The sequence below is a fragment of the Copidosoma floridanum genome, unplaced genomic scaffold, assembly GCF_036245765.1.
Source record: "Copidosoma floridanum isolate Cflo_tuat_1 unplaced genomic scaffold, Cflo_Japanese_pri ptg000014l, whole genome shotgun sequence".
Classification (NCBI taxonomy): Eukaryota; Metazoa; Arthropoda; class Insecta; order Hymenoptera; family Encyrtidae; genus Copidosoma; species Copidosoma floridanum.
The window spans coordinates 1,453,822-1,468,180 of record NW_028321891.1 but is presented as its reverse complement, the minus strand read 5'-3'; the positions used below and the strand labels follow the sequence as shown (position 1 = coordinate 1,468,180).

The 14,359-nt window shown below is 44.4% G+C and overlaps 1 protein-coding gene across 6 annotated transcripts in view; it reads left to right on the top strand.

The window, feature by feature from the left end:
* LOC106646893 (uncharacterized) overlaps window positions 1-14,359 on the top strand; it is an 88,092-nt gene that overhangs the window by 47,263 nt on the left and 26,470 nt on the right. For all 6 annotated transcript variants that reach the window (XM_014363085.2, XM_014363084.2, XM_014363086.2 and 3 more), the window contains exon 7: window positions 12,960-13,226. In XM_014363085.2, coding sequence (XP_014218571.2) covers window positions 12,960-13,226 — 267 coding nt within the window. The remainder of the gene's footprint in view (window positions 1-12,959; window positions 13,227-14,359) is intronic.

Sequence of the window (14,359 nt, the reverse complement as noted above, 5' to 3'; positions counted from 1 at the left end):
GCGAAGCTCTTGCGAAAAATTCTCCAAGGACTCGTAATTGGGGGCGCCTCATTGGACGAGCACTTTTCCGATTCATCGTTTTACGCGGCTTACTCGCGTCCTTGAAAGTCTGGAATATATAATAAAAGCGCTAGTTACATCTAAGCTTTTTTCATATGAAATCGGTTGGGAAATTGTTTGTAGGTCTACGTACATCCATCAAGAGAGAGGCAAGTGATATATTCATGGTGGAAAAAGAAAAAATAATAAAAAAAAAAAAAAGGTATATCAATCTCACCGTAGGGCCGTCTTGGTCTCTTTATACCGAACTCGTTATTTTCTCGGAGCCCCTCGAGTTGACTTTCGCTCTCGTCGCGTCCCCGGCTCGAATTGAATTTATGTGCATGTAAATCGTGGCCGGGGGGCAAAAAGCTACAGCTAATCCCTCCGGTGGATTTTCCCAAGCGCGCACGTGCATCTAAGGGGACCCGGGTCCTCTCTCGAGCCCACGTGCTCGTGAAATTCGAGACTCGCGAGATTCGCCCAGGTGAATTTGGATACTCGCGCGCGAGGAATGCAAATCCCCCCTCGGGGAGTGGAGCTATCCACGCCGTGGTTGTTGTTTTTACTTTCGTTTAATTAAAATTCCATCGGGGTGTTACTTTTTTTTTTTTGTTATGCTTAGGGGAACAATAATATTTGGAAATTTTTAGGGCAAATTGGCCTTAGCGCCTAGTTCGTTGCTAGGTGTGAAAGAGTCGTAAAGAAAATAGCGAGAGGGTATACATACTACTGCAGTACTTTTGGAAACTTGTTTTAAAATTTAATAGGGCATATAACTCTATTGGTGGAAAATATGAGCGCAAGATGAGATCGTTTTTCACGGACCGTCCGACGGAGTAGTTTTTAAGTATCATCGCGAGCGTAAAGTTGAAATCACCCCTGGGAGCGCTAATAAAATCGGGTTGGCTCAAATTCGATGGGAGAATATTATAATAGTTTCAAAAATTTTTCAAGCAGAGTTTCAAATGAGGGGGGGGGGGAAATAAAATCAAACTTTAATTGATCCCTAAATTATGAAGTCCGTGAAGCAGCTCGAAGCCCAAAGTTTCGCGCGCCCCAACTTTCTTTCGCTTTCACGGCCATTGAATCCTCGGATGTGCACCCACGCCACATTGAATGATAATTCGATCCCTTGAAAAAACTCGTACAAAACCTGAGCATGCCATCTTTTTTTTCAGTGCTTGAGAAATCCAATCGAATTAAAAATTCTCCAAAACAACTCCACATCTTGTTGTCGCTAACGGAAGTAAAATTGTTCTCGGGTGAGCTCGTTTTTTTTTTTTTGGCGAAACTTTGCATCGCATTTCCAGCGCGTATATTTACCCTCAAGAGAGTAAATATAAATAACGCAACAATAGGAGACCTGTCCTCGGATTAAGTAAGTTTTTTTTTCTACTGCCACTCGTGCAGCTTTTTTTCTCCCGAAACCCTGACTCCGTAGCTGCTCATCTCGAGGCTCCGACAGTTTCTTCTGTCCCAGTTGCTTGGGCTTCGCTTACTTCCTTACCGTATTTCCTTTCCGTCACAGTGAAACGCGTGTCCCCGAAAATTTTCCTCTGAGATGACGTTGCTGGAGAAATTTCAAAACTACTTGTCGCATCGTTACGTGCACTGTCTGCTGGTCGCGTACGAGCAGTTTTTATTTTCATCAAATTGCCTGCCCTTAAAAAAAATTGAGACAAACGGTTTTGAGATTTCATTTTGCTAACTCAAACTGCAACTCTTTCAATTAATCTAGCTCTGCGGATCGCTGGGAAAACATTGAACTACGTAGCCAAACGGAGGCTTCGAAAAAAAAAGGCGAACCAAGCGCTTATCGGGCTCGGCACATTCGTTACTGCCGGAATTTTATTTTTTTTTACGTTGATAAAAAAATTTTTTTGTTTTCGTGAAAAAATAGGCCCTGTTATTTGAATATCGTTAAAAACAACGCAAAAAATTTTATTTTTGACGATCTAATGAAAAACAGCTTCGTTTCGAATCCTATGAGGTTCTCCTAATCAGCAATTTGCCCCTTCTCTTGTCAACGTCCTCGACGGCTAGAACAGCATTGCTCGTCCAGCAATTGCAATTTACACCTCAAATCCATTTTGTATTTTTTTTTTTTTTTTTTTTACAAATTTGAGCTTGCAGTTGGGCTGTGAATTGGCGTGATTTAAGTACGGCCAAGTATTTTGTATGTCCAGTTATCTTTTTTTGATTAATGCGTTGCCAAATAAGCAAAAAAAAATTCAGCCCCTTCGATGACAAAAGCGAAATCAAAGCCATGAAATTCAGCCACACTCCGCGTGCCATAAAAAAAGTCATTTTTTTTCCAACCAGCCAGCCAAAAAAGTAACCAACAGCCATAAATCCATGCAAGCGTTCGCTCACGAAACAAAAACACGAAAATATCCAAAGGACTTTGTCAATGGAGCGCGACGCTCGAGCAAACAGTCGGCTAGAACGATAGTTATTGGAAGTCCGAGCCATACAGGCCCGACCGTCCGAGCAATTCGCCATGAATAGAGGCGAGGAGGACTGGAAGTGCCGGCTGTCCCTGTATATTATACACGCCCGTCGACTTGGGAATCCAGCGTACTGTTACCGAGTTTCCCCAATAATGATTAAGGACCCCAACAACTGTTGCTCTCTCTCCCCTTCTATGTATACCTCCTCCTTGGAATGGCCAGTCGGTTGACAACTGGTGCCCGAACGATGTTTGCAATGCCTCTGGAGCTCCAGGACTTTGCCGAGATAAATAATGATTGGATCTCTACGATCGTCTCGTCCATCGGATAACTCGACAATACGAGTGGGACTCGATAATTAGTTCTTTCGTTCTTTGTATCCAAATGCAAAATGTATTAATTTCACGAAGCATAATACCCTTAGGCGATACTTTTCGTACGCACCGGTTGACACGGCCCGGGAATATTTCATGCAAATCGGGGCTCGGCCGTGAAGAAATTTTTCTTTCCGCCTTCTCTCCTTTCTCCTTTTTTTTTTTCCCTCAAATATTAAAGTTTGAAAGTTCCGACGCTCGGCTCGAGAAAATCTGTTCAAAATGCACTTGAGGCAACTTTCCGTACGCCAGCGCCCGGAGATCTTTCCTCCAACGGGTCCCATACAACGAGCTTTTCATCTCCCGAGCGCAGCTGAAATTTTTCGTCCCACTTCACGGACTCGACAATAAGTATTTCGTACAATGAAACTCACGCAGCTTTCTTTATTTTCCAAAGCTCGAAGACAAGAGTAGCGAGAGCTTGGAAATCGTTCCCGATGAAATTCAAGATGGACGGTAGGGTGAAAAAATTAACGATACGTGCCACATCAAAATTTGGCTTGCCCAGCGGGTCGTATCTGGTATTTCCCGATCGTACGGCAAAATCTTCCGTTGAAGGGGAGATTTGCCGGCGCCAATACCTCCCGGCCGAGTGGGACAGGAGAGATTCCGTTAAATTTTCAGTAAGCTCCTCTTATTCTTTCCTCGACGGGATCAAACGCGAAACTTTTTCCGATAGTTTCGTCCTCGAGATTTCCATATCGTGGCGGAGTTTAACAATTGAAATTGGAGGAGATTCACTTAGCGAGAGCCGTACTTTTTTTTCTTTTTCATTCCATTTTTATTTGAGACAAAACGACGAAACAGCCAAAATCAATATTACATTTCCTCTCTGTCGGTATAAGCAGCTTTTCCCGCTTACGAGTGCGCACTTTTCATATACCCTGTAATTCTGCGTTTCAGCTCCACTCGTATTACTCGCCAAGTAAAACACAACAGTACAACAACAATCATTTTCTTGCTCGCGAGCATCAAAAAGCAAACTCAGCGATACGTCACAAACACGCGAAAGTGAAACGCCTTTTTTCGTAGTTCGTACACACGAGCCGCCAAGGTAACAACGCGTATCCGAAGCGATAGTTTGAATAAAAACGCCGTCGATTTCCGAATAATTTACCAAGCTCGTCTGCACAGAGCAGGGGAACAACTCTCCCCGGTGCTTCCGGACGAATGATGAATTGCGGCCGGGAGTGTACAGGCAATTTCCAACGTAGTCCCGAATTGAATTCGCTCAAAATGCAAAGCACACCCTCGTGGTCCCCTGCTCCTTCGCGTTTCGATAAATCGCTTACGACTTTTTCCGAGTCACGGGGGTGAAAATTTTCCCGGCCGTACACCAGACCGGCTATCGCTGGTCACGTTCGCGTGACGTACCTTTTTTCCGGCTCAATTCGCCTATTAGGAGGACCATGTTCATACGAACGCCACCCTCTGCACGTTAACGCGCGACAATTACATTGATCGGTATACTGCTGCCGTGGTCATTATTTCTCCAGTATACCCCTTCGCATCTAGCTTCCATTACGAAACCTCTCGAAAGCTCAGCTATCGAGTAAAATAAGTTTTAGCCCCCTTTTTTCCCGATTAACGAGCAAGTTAGTTCATTGCATTAGTGCTTGTGAAGTCAGCGATAACCCAGACGCTATAATTTAGATCATGGAGTCGTTTCGAATAATCGTCGGAAAATTCTCTGTCAGTAGTAGAAATCGAGATTTAGTCAGACATTGGCGCGGTTGGGATTTATTGCACCGAAAATAGAGAAAAATTAATCCAGCCACGTTTCTTTCGTGGTGCATCGCAAGTTATGGAATTCCGAATCGTCGGAGTGGCAGAGACGCAGCTCGACCCGGGCTACCGACTTTTATTAAAAAATTCCGAGTCTCGTGCCGCTGTATTTAATTGATCTCTTTTCTGACTCGGAGTTTTCAACGAGTTCAGTCCAACCTCGGGAAATTTTATCATGCCACTATGTTTCCGTTGCCAGACAATCTTACCTCAGATCCTCACGTAGGCCATCCACGATCAGGTTCGCAATGCCCCTGCAAAGTTATTACGTGTTATCATCCCACCGAAAAGTATACATTGGTCGGACTTTCAATGCCCCAAAAAGATATTACGTCGCATCATCCAAGGTATACATCACTTCTCATAACATCCCCGAGCTCTGTAAGTTTTCACTGCCTTGGGTTCATTTCAAGCCTTACGTTTGCAATACTCCATGTCATCTGCTCATCACTTCAGTATAGGGAGAAGATATTAGGACGAGCCAGGAGACCCGAATAAACTTTTTTTTTCCCCAAAGCAGCGGAGCAGAACTTTTCACAACATCTTCATTTACTCCAAAGTCGGAGTTTTGAAAATTCATAGTAAGTCGTCCCTACGGAGGAAAAAGTCGAAGGTTCTCCCATCGCTGACAAAAGCACCTCCCTTACGTACAATTTTCGGTGAAAAGATACACGAGGTGTCAAGTTCCTTTAGCACACCCAGAGAAATCAAACACAATGGGGACGTCGTTAAAAGGATGGCGGTGAAAAACAAGACAAAAAAATACCACGTTGAGATACGAGGAGTACTTTACTCGAGCACGTGTAAATAAAAGAATAATTGCAAGTGACAACACTCGTCTCTTGATTGTTTTTTTTTTTTTTTCCAATAAAAAAAAAACAGAGAAACCTTTTAATTACAAAAAACAAATAAAAAGAACAGAGGCACTCGCATCCTTGAAAGCACAACTTTCAAAGTCACGCTTCGAGAGGACCTGGACTTTTCACATTTTCACGACGCGAGGCTTCCTAATAAGCGAGTTGAAACTGGGTCCTCCTGGCTTGGTAGGGGGGGGGGGAATCTCGAAAAACTCGCGGTAATGGTCCTTTCAATCCAGATTGTACAACTCCCTTGCCATTCAAGTGGCACGGGAGGGTAAAATCTGCGTAAAAAGTACCGGGGGGAGCTGAGAATCCCCGATAGTTTGAACTCGGTAGGTGCACCGGAACACCACTTTGCCCACGTCGAGCTGTTTTCTTCCCCTGCCGGGAGCTGTTGGGATGGATTGTCACCGGTGAATTTACGTGTTACTAAAGTGCCGGTCCTCGAAAGTTTTCCAAATCCTCCGGCAAACTTTACATAATTATCCGACGTCTCTACTGGATGGGACAACCAAGAGAGTCTCGGTTGATGGATCGACGCTGATTAGTCGTAAAAATAACTTTGCTGCAAGTATTGTTTTTTTATCACGATTCGATCGTTCGAAAAGGGGCACGTTCAAACTCCCGATGAAACTCGTTTAATTGAATTTTGCTCGCGAAATCCTTAGGTTTCGGTAAAACTCGAGCTCATTTAAAACCATCACTCCATTGTGCAACGGATGAGCTGTACAGATTAAAACTTACCTAGTCGTAGTTAAAACAACCAAACGATGCTAATAATCGGGTAAAGAAAGTAACGCAGAAAGAAAAGGAGGGGGGACCGAATAATACGGCTCTCGCAGTCGATAAAAAGTTTCAAAGTGCCGAGTGGCACTGAACTAAATGCGGCTTTGTTTTTTTCCTCCCCTTGCTAACGAAAAGACGTCACCTTCAAGGGTGTCTCCTCGAAATCATGGTTTTTCCCAATCAACTCTCGGTGCCGTGTGAGCGCTTTAGAAATAAGGCCATTGCAATTGATACTTGTCATTTGTTTGATGAATCGTGCGCCTCGATGATTACTTCTGGTTTATAGGCATCATGATTTATATATGCAAAAGTAGAGCCGAGTGGACACTCGCTAGCAGTTCCGATTACCGATGGCCTCTCGGCATTTTCAAAGGGGTATATTATTGTATATATCGAGCACAGAGGAGCTTTCAGTCGACATACGATATTTACCGTCCATCCATGTATACTCAAAGTTATTTTACCATAGAGCACAGTGAGCGCGAAACTCGATTTTTCACTCCCGCGGACAAAAATTGCGTCCCTCGTTTGCTCAGTAGAATATTTCCCAGTGAAAATGCAGATGCCGTCTCGTTCCGACTGGGACAGCAAGAGTAAATAAAAACATCAACCAATGGTAAAATTCTCGGGTGGGATGGGAGGGGGAAAAAGGAGGACGAGCAGAGTGTGGAATCCAGACAAACGCCAACAAGCCGTAACGACCGGCTGCGAGAGCAACTAGTCCCCTGTGCCGGCGTATTCTCGCGTCAAGGAATGAAATAAGTCTCGCGGGAGTCGAAGAGCATATTCACGCGCTGCGTCACATTGTTTGAGAGGGTGAAAAACAACAACAACAACAAAAATCCCCTGTCGCTACATCTCTTTGGAAATGATTCTGTGGGGGGTGGCGTTTGGGTATAGATGCACGCAGTTTTTATTCTCGAGCGAGTCGTAATCGTCTACGGACGATCGATCGACCGGTTAGGTAACAGCAGGATTTCGCTCTTTCTTTAGAGTACTCGACGCTCCTCTTGTACGAGCGCCTTGATAAATCTCCGATCACCACAATCGACGGCAATCCAAAGTACAAAATTACGTAATGGATTCGTCGACGATTATGCGAAATGTCTATATCAGGGGGAAGATGAATGTATATCGATTGAGGAACGACAATGGTATCCTTAGAATAAAAAAAAAAAGAAAAAAGAAAAAACAAATAAACGGTACGTGAAGGAACGACAAGGGTGTAAAACTTTCGACTTCATTTCCGACTCGGCGCAAAACACGTATTGGCCCGTAAACAACGATTTTTCTTTTGAAGCGAAGAATGTTAATTCCGAGATTCCGGGCGTAGGTGCGAACGTGTCCCAACACCCCAAACCCGGAAAGTGACTCAGGGACGCGACGTACACGCAGCCTCATCCACACTGTTCGTTCGATGCCGAGGAAACTTTACTTTCCACAACTGGTGCCGTACACGTGAATACGTTCACATCCCACGCCTCCACCCACACGTGGTAACGTAATCCATGGGATGGCTACGAGGCGCGAAGTTGTTTTCCAAATGTCTCCTCAGACTTGAGAAGCATTGTCCTATCTCCTTTAAGCAAATCAATCACGCGAGGAGAAAACTGTTACTGTGGTGAAAATTTTCATTTATCCGAGAAAAGCAAGAAACGTTCTCTCGTATTTAGGTGTTAACTACAGTAACTTTTGTCGTAATAATAATAATAATAACGGTGAGCATAATTAAATTTATCTTGTGGTGCAAGTACATCTTTACTCGAGACTTTGTGTGGAGCATAAATTGTAAGGCAGAAGTGTTCCCTTTCCGCAAAGTCAGTACAAGAATGTATACCCAAGAAAACTCGTAAAAGAAGCACGTCCTCGCGGTGAAAATTAAAGAAGGAGCAAATCCATTTACCCACTCTTTCGCCCCGTCATTTTGTTTAGTTAATAATTCATCCCAGCATCTCGAACCACCCCCCCCCCCCCCATCTCGCCACCTTAGCTGACTCAAAGACAAAGGTTCTCGCTGGTTAATTAACTAATTATTTAATTAACGCCCACGCGAAGTCCAGAAAAAACAGGACCTTCACTTCTCACCAACGAAACAGAGAGCTCTCAGTCCACACCAAGAAGGAGAAAAATGGAGAGCTTTCCACCGAAGGAAGATAGAGGGAGAGGTACCCCCTTCTCGGCGGGACAGCCCTTTCCATCGAGTAATGCGCGAGCCCCGAAAATCGATAAAAACGAGGCAGAGGGCCAACCGGCTTTTCTCTCCAGGCCACCGCGGGAGATCGGGCGTTGAAAAAAAAAAAAAGGGAAAAAAAAGACATAATGGCCCCCATTAATCGGTCTCGGTGTGTGGGTGTGCGACACCCCCCCTGACGAATGGCCCTGTGGGCCGCTTCAGCTGGTCCTCTATTTCTCTCCATCCAGCCCACGGTGGACGTACACGTATCCCTGGATTTCGGCTTGTCGGATTGCGTGTACGTACACCCGATTAATCCCTTCGGCGGAAAAACGGAAATTGTCAAGTGCTATCGGTGGAGGAGCCCGAGGGACCTGCTGATGGACGGTACAGCCAAGGAAATGCTCTTGGTATTGATAATCGATTCCCTTGCTCTTCGGAGATATCTATATGCTCGAATTCGCCTATGATAAATGACTTAGACAAAAATTAATTAGTCGTTGTTGGTGTTGTTGAAGAGCGAACTTGCGGCTCAAGTTGATTAATTGCACCCGCAAAGGGACTCTTTCTCTCGTTATCTGTTCCAATTGTTGTATACGTACAGGGACGCGACAATATCATTGTTATTACGCGGATGCTCCGATTCATTAATTAATGTCAAGCTGAACGGTAACCGTCGTTCCGATCGAAATGACAATCAACGAGCTTTCGTACACATATACATAGCCAATACGGTATCCACTTTGGCGTTTGATACACGCTTATTTGCACGATTGCTTTTTCTCCGTACGCAACGAAAAATTATGTTTGCTCCCACGAGGTCGAGGATAAGGGCAGAGAGAGGGGAAGAAAAAAAATACTTAATGGAGTCTTCCATTATCGCGATAAAAATGTGCGAGCAATTAATCATCCGCGTGTGGCGCGCAAACAAGCCGACAGCCGTCTCGGCGCGGTCGCGAGCTCATTAGGAGGGGACGAGAATTTTATTCCTCTCTTTTGTCCTCGTACATCCTTCGCGAGCGAAGCGGACAACATCGACGCTCCCGCGGCTGACGCGATCGTACTTTTCGACTTTGCTCGGCGATGGAAATCGAAAGCTAGAAATAATCGCTGGGATGATATAACCGGGTGAATTATTGACGGGACAGTGGCGTGGTTGAGGTCGCCGAGGCAGGCATCACCATTGTTCGGCTCGTCGGGGGTGACGGCGCTGCCACGCGCGCGAAAACAGCTTTTGTGCGTGCACACCAGTACCTTACCTGTGTGACGTGGGGCTCGTCGTTAAAATAAAAACCAGTGTGCGAATCGTTGGTAACAAGGAGCCGAAAGAAGGAAAGCGAAAGCGCACAATGGCGGCAACTAGTGTCCTTTTCATCTACTCTTTGAAAATCGAGGTTCCACGGGTGCGTATACATACATGTATGCGACAAATAAACCGGGTGTACATGTGATTTAACCATAGTGGGGTTGCGTATACGCGCGACATCTTTCACAACTGAAATGGAAAGAAAAAGAGGATGGATCGCACGCGTGCGCCGTGAATCCTCGTTAAAACGAGAACGTCGGCAAGGAAAGTTTGCTGTGGTACGACGAAAAAAAAAAAAAAAAAAAAAAAGTTTTTAAACGAGCTCAACAGCAACAACGGTGTGTATGTTTATAACGACAACGCGAGCTTTTGCATATTATAATGCCTCGTTGGGGCGAAACTTTGCTGATGTTCAACGCGAAACGGTGTACGCATTGTTAACGAGATGCGCGCAGGGAGCCTCATTTGCGACTATTTTTTGAAACGCAACAGTGGCCCACTGCAGGCATTAATTTTCTTGCGGGGGGGTGTTTGACGCTCCAGTTTTTTTTTTGCTTTTCAGCAAATACCGTCCATCAGAGTCAGGCGGCGTTTGTTCAATGTCGTGAAACAGGTCGGTATATACCTTTAGCCCAAGGATCTGAGTCTTGGTGTTGCGAAAAAAAAAAAAAAAAAAAAAAAAAATACCGAAACAACAATCCCAACTTTGCTTGAATCTCGGTCTGAGGGGGACTTTTAGCGAGGCTTTTGTTGCTCCGCCACCGGTAGCTAGACGGCTGAGCAAGCATCAACAGATCGACCCTAATGGAGTTGCCTGACAACTTGAGCCAAGCACGTCGGGGTAAACAGAACGGGTTACAACACGGGCTCTCGACTGCGCTTTTCTCGTTATAATTGTCCAAAAATCTTTTAATTTTTTTCAATTGACTAGAAATGCTAGCGACGTTACAACCGTACGGAGGAACATCGTCAGCTTATCTCTTATCGATATTCGATGGAGATTCTCGAGGCTGTATGGCCCTGGAGTCAGCTTATAGGGGCTAGACTAAAATTACCTCTGAAATCCTCTGTCAGCGAGTTGGATAACATCAAGAGTCGCTGTGGGTGTGAGTCGCGTTTCTTGTGCATATAACGACGACGACGGCACTCTAAGAGCGCATAATTAATTAGAAGCGAGGTATGTGGGGCAAGAGGTGTAAGCTCCTACGGGATGCTCACTTTTTTCTGTCACTCAACAGTTTGAGCGTCGTTTTTTTTTTTTTTTTTTTTTTTTTTTTCAGTGCAACAAGAAACAAACGTTGTAATCGAGCTTTTTCTCTTTGGAGCTTTTCGTCCCCGGGACGCCAGGGAGCTAGGGAGGAAAACGAGATTGTTAAATTCTCAAAGGTTCGCTCTAACGAGTCACCCGTTCCCCTTAGTTTGTCCCACGCAAAGGTAAAGGCGGGACTAAAAAAGCTCTCTCAACAACGCGATTATTAGTTTTGAAAAATGTTCGGAGGGGGGGGATGACCAATCGCTCGGACCGAGAGAAAGCGGTTCCGTCGATTTTATCGGAATCGATGGCCAAGGATGCGAGTAAACCCGTGCACACGTGCTCATTGAATCGCGACGGAGGCTGATGGGGACGGGCTATCGCGCCAACTGCAGATCACGAGTCGATGTACCGTGACGGAGCTTGGCTATCGGGAAAAGAAGGGGTGGGGGCTTGTCTGACCTGTTTTGTGCGCGACTATATTGTTCGGCTGGACTGTTGCTGCCAAAATTTTCCAGATGGTGGTAAAAGAGATTTAAAAAACACTTTGCGCCCTTGACAAGAAAAATGACCATTGCGCTCTAAGTCGGTACTTTGCCCGTTAGTGACAAAAAATTTTTTTTTTCTATCCAAACGTACAAGCAACTAGGAAAGCGAGCGGTATTTTATTTCAATAGGAAATGATTTTTGCAAGCGCGGTACAGTTTGTAGGTACAGTTGTGGGATTTACAAAGGATCGGAGAGCTTATATACGATGTACCTACCGTGAGCAAATACGCGATATGGAATATGCAAACACACGCGTATTACATCCCCTGCGGGTGGTATAAGCCTCTCATCCCATCCTTTATCGTAAACTTGTCTGCGGCACACATCACGCGATCACTTGCCACGATCTCAATGTCTTTGCCGGTGAGAATTACGTGCACGTCTCTCCAATGTTGACCAAGTTATTTTCCCCTCTGCGTGTGTGTGTCTCGAGTTCTCCCCTTTCATTTTTACTTTCCTCCTCCGAATTTTCCCGTCCTCCTCCCCGTGCGCCGCATCTCCTCCAAACTCGATTTGTCAACTGCAGGTCGCCAATCTTCCGTTATATTTACTCACAGTCACGGCGACGCAAATTGGAAACGCATACATTTTCCCCGGAACGAAAGGGATGTAGTTGCGCCAGTCGACGCTCGTGTTTCCCGGCGTGGATCGAAACTCCAGGTCGAGCGATCATCCACTCCAACTTTTGCGGACAGCTTCCGTTGGGGGATGTAGATATTTTTAGACGCCGAAGGATGTGAAGCAGCTCGTGACTGTTTTTTTTTTTTTTTTTTTTTTTTCATCAAGAGAAAGACAGGGAATTCCCGAAAATAAGTCCTCGGGAAAATTTTCTTGACGCAATTCGTGGCTTAGGCCATGGTGAAAATAAGGGGCGATCGTGAACCAGAAGTGAATTTCAATTGATGCATCGCATTGTAATGGGCTGATGATATGCTGTAACTTGTTGTTCAGCTTCATTTCTGTGTGAATTGATGAATTTTAAATAGCTGAGTACTACACTATAGTGGAAATATACATAAACTGATGTAAATAATAATTTTTTTAACCTTGCGTTCGTTGGTATCAATGACATTACATTGAAAAAAATACACTTTTTTCTGGTGAGATCAAGGACTGCTTTCTAAAATTCCTTTGTGTGGCTGTTGTACCGAAATATTATTGTGCAACTGTAAAAAAACTGCTCGTATCATTCTCATTTCTACTACATACAATTTACATGCAATGAATTTCAATGACACATCCAAGTATCTTGTACTCACATAAAACGTCATGCTCGGCCGCTTTGGTGCAGGGCTCGTCCCAAGCACACACATAAGCGACTTGTTAGTTGTGTATACACGAGCACCAAGCAATTATTTGTAAATATCGTCTTTGTGTTGCAGGTGCGCTCGAGGTCGCTGTCGCAGCTCGACGCCCTCGGGACCAGCATACTGGACGCGGGTGAGCATCAAATGGGCGGCGAGGACTCGGGCCAGCAACAACAGCATCAGCAGCACCAACAGCACCCGAGCCAGAGCCCGTATTACCACCAGATGCAATATCACTCGCACACCTTTGGCGAGTCCAGCCCGCGCTTTCTCGTGCCGAACGCGGCATCGGCCGACGGCAATCGACCAAACAGGACCAGGCACAAGCTCTCGAGATCACAAGTACGTGCATTCGTATGATTTATTTGGAGGATTAATTATTCTCTCCTTTTTTTTTTTCTTTTTTTTTTTTTTTTTTTTTTCTCGTAAAACTGGAATATAGTCAAAAAAATACGATCGAGGCACGGGTAAAAAGTTGCTGTGCAGTCTCTCAAAGGAATAATACAAGGGGGAAAGGACGAATGGGGCGCGCGTGAAATGGTATGACGGGGATGGGGAGCCTATAGCCAGGGAAGGAAACTCCTTGGAAAAGTTTTACGAGCCCCGTTTTCTCTCGCTTCGGTGTATTACGGCCCGCATAAAGTATCATGGGTACGCCTTTTTTTTTTTTTTTTTTTTTTTTTTACCAGCGAAAAAAGCACAAGTATTGCTCGACGCGTGGATTTATCGTTTCGCAATATTACAGTAGCGTGTACGAAATCGACGATGCGGCCTTCCTCGTGATACCAATATACACGGATATTGATATTTTCGTTGGTGATGGATTAATGTTGATTATATCATTTGCAATGATAACTCACATCGATAGAAAGAATAACACTTAATTGATGATAAAAAAAATTTCAAGTAAGGAACGTTATTCTACATTAAAAATTTTAGATGAGTAAAACATTGCAAGATGGGTTTAATTATTCGTTGAAATGAATATTTATCGATGAGTCTACCTCTGCAATGACAACACGAGGTATCTAGAGATATGATCGTGCCACTACTGTTACGAAGGATTAGTCGTAGTTAACGAATGATTTATCGCTATCGATTCGATGCTTTGAAATAACAATAGAGGAATAATCGCTGGCGTTTAACGCGAGTCATTTATAGTTAACGAACTAAATTATTTGTTTTGACCTGTGATACTTGTGTGCAAATATTTTATTTAATGAGCAAATATACTTTGACGTATTTAAGCTTGAACTTATTACGAGTTACAAAGGGGGCTCTATCCTTCGTATAAGCTCTTATCGATGTGATTTTTTTTTTCATGTCTTCCCTGGTATAAAAAACAACATTTTTCATTCACACACACTGCCATCCACAACTTGTATATCAATGAAAGGAGAGATATTTCAGCTTTCGCGAGATACCTGGGAAATACAATTTTTCATTATTTCGCACAAAGAGCTGTGCATTGGACA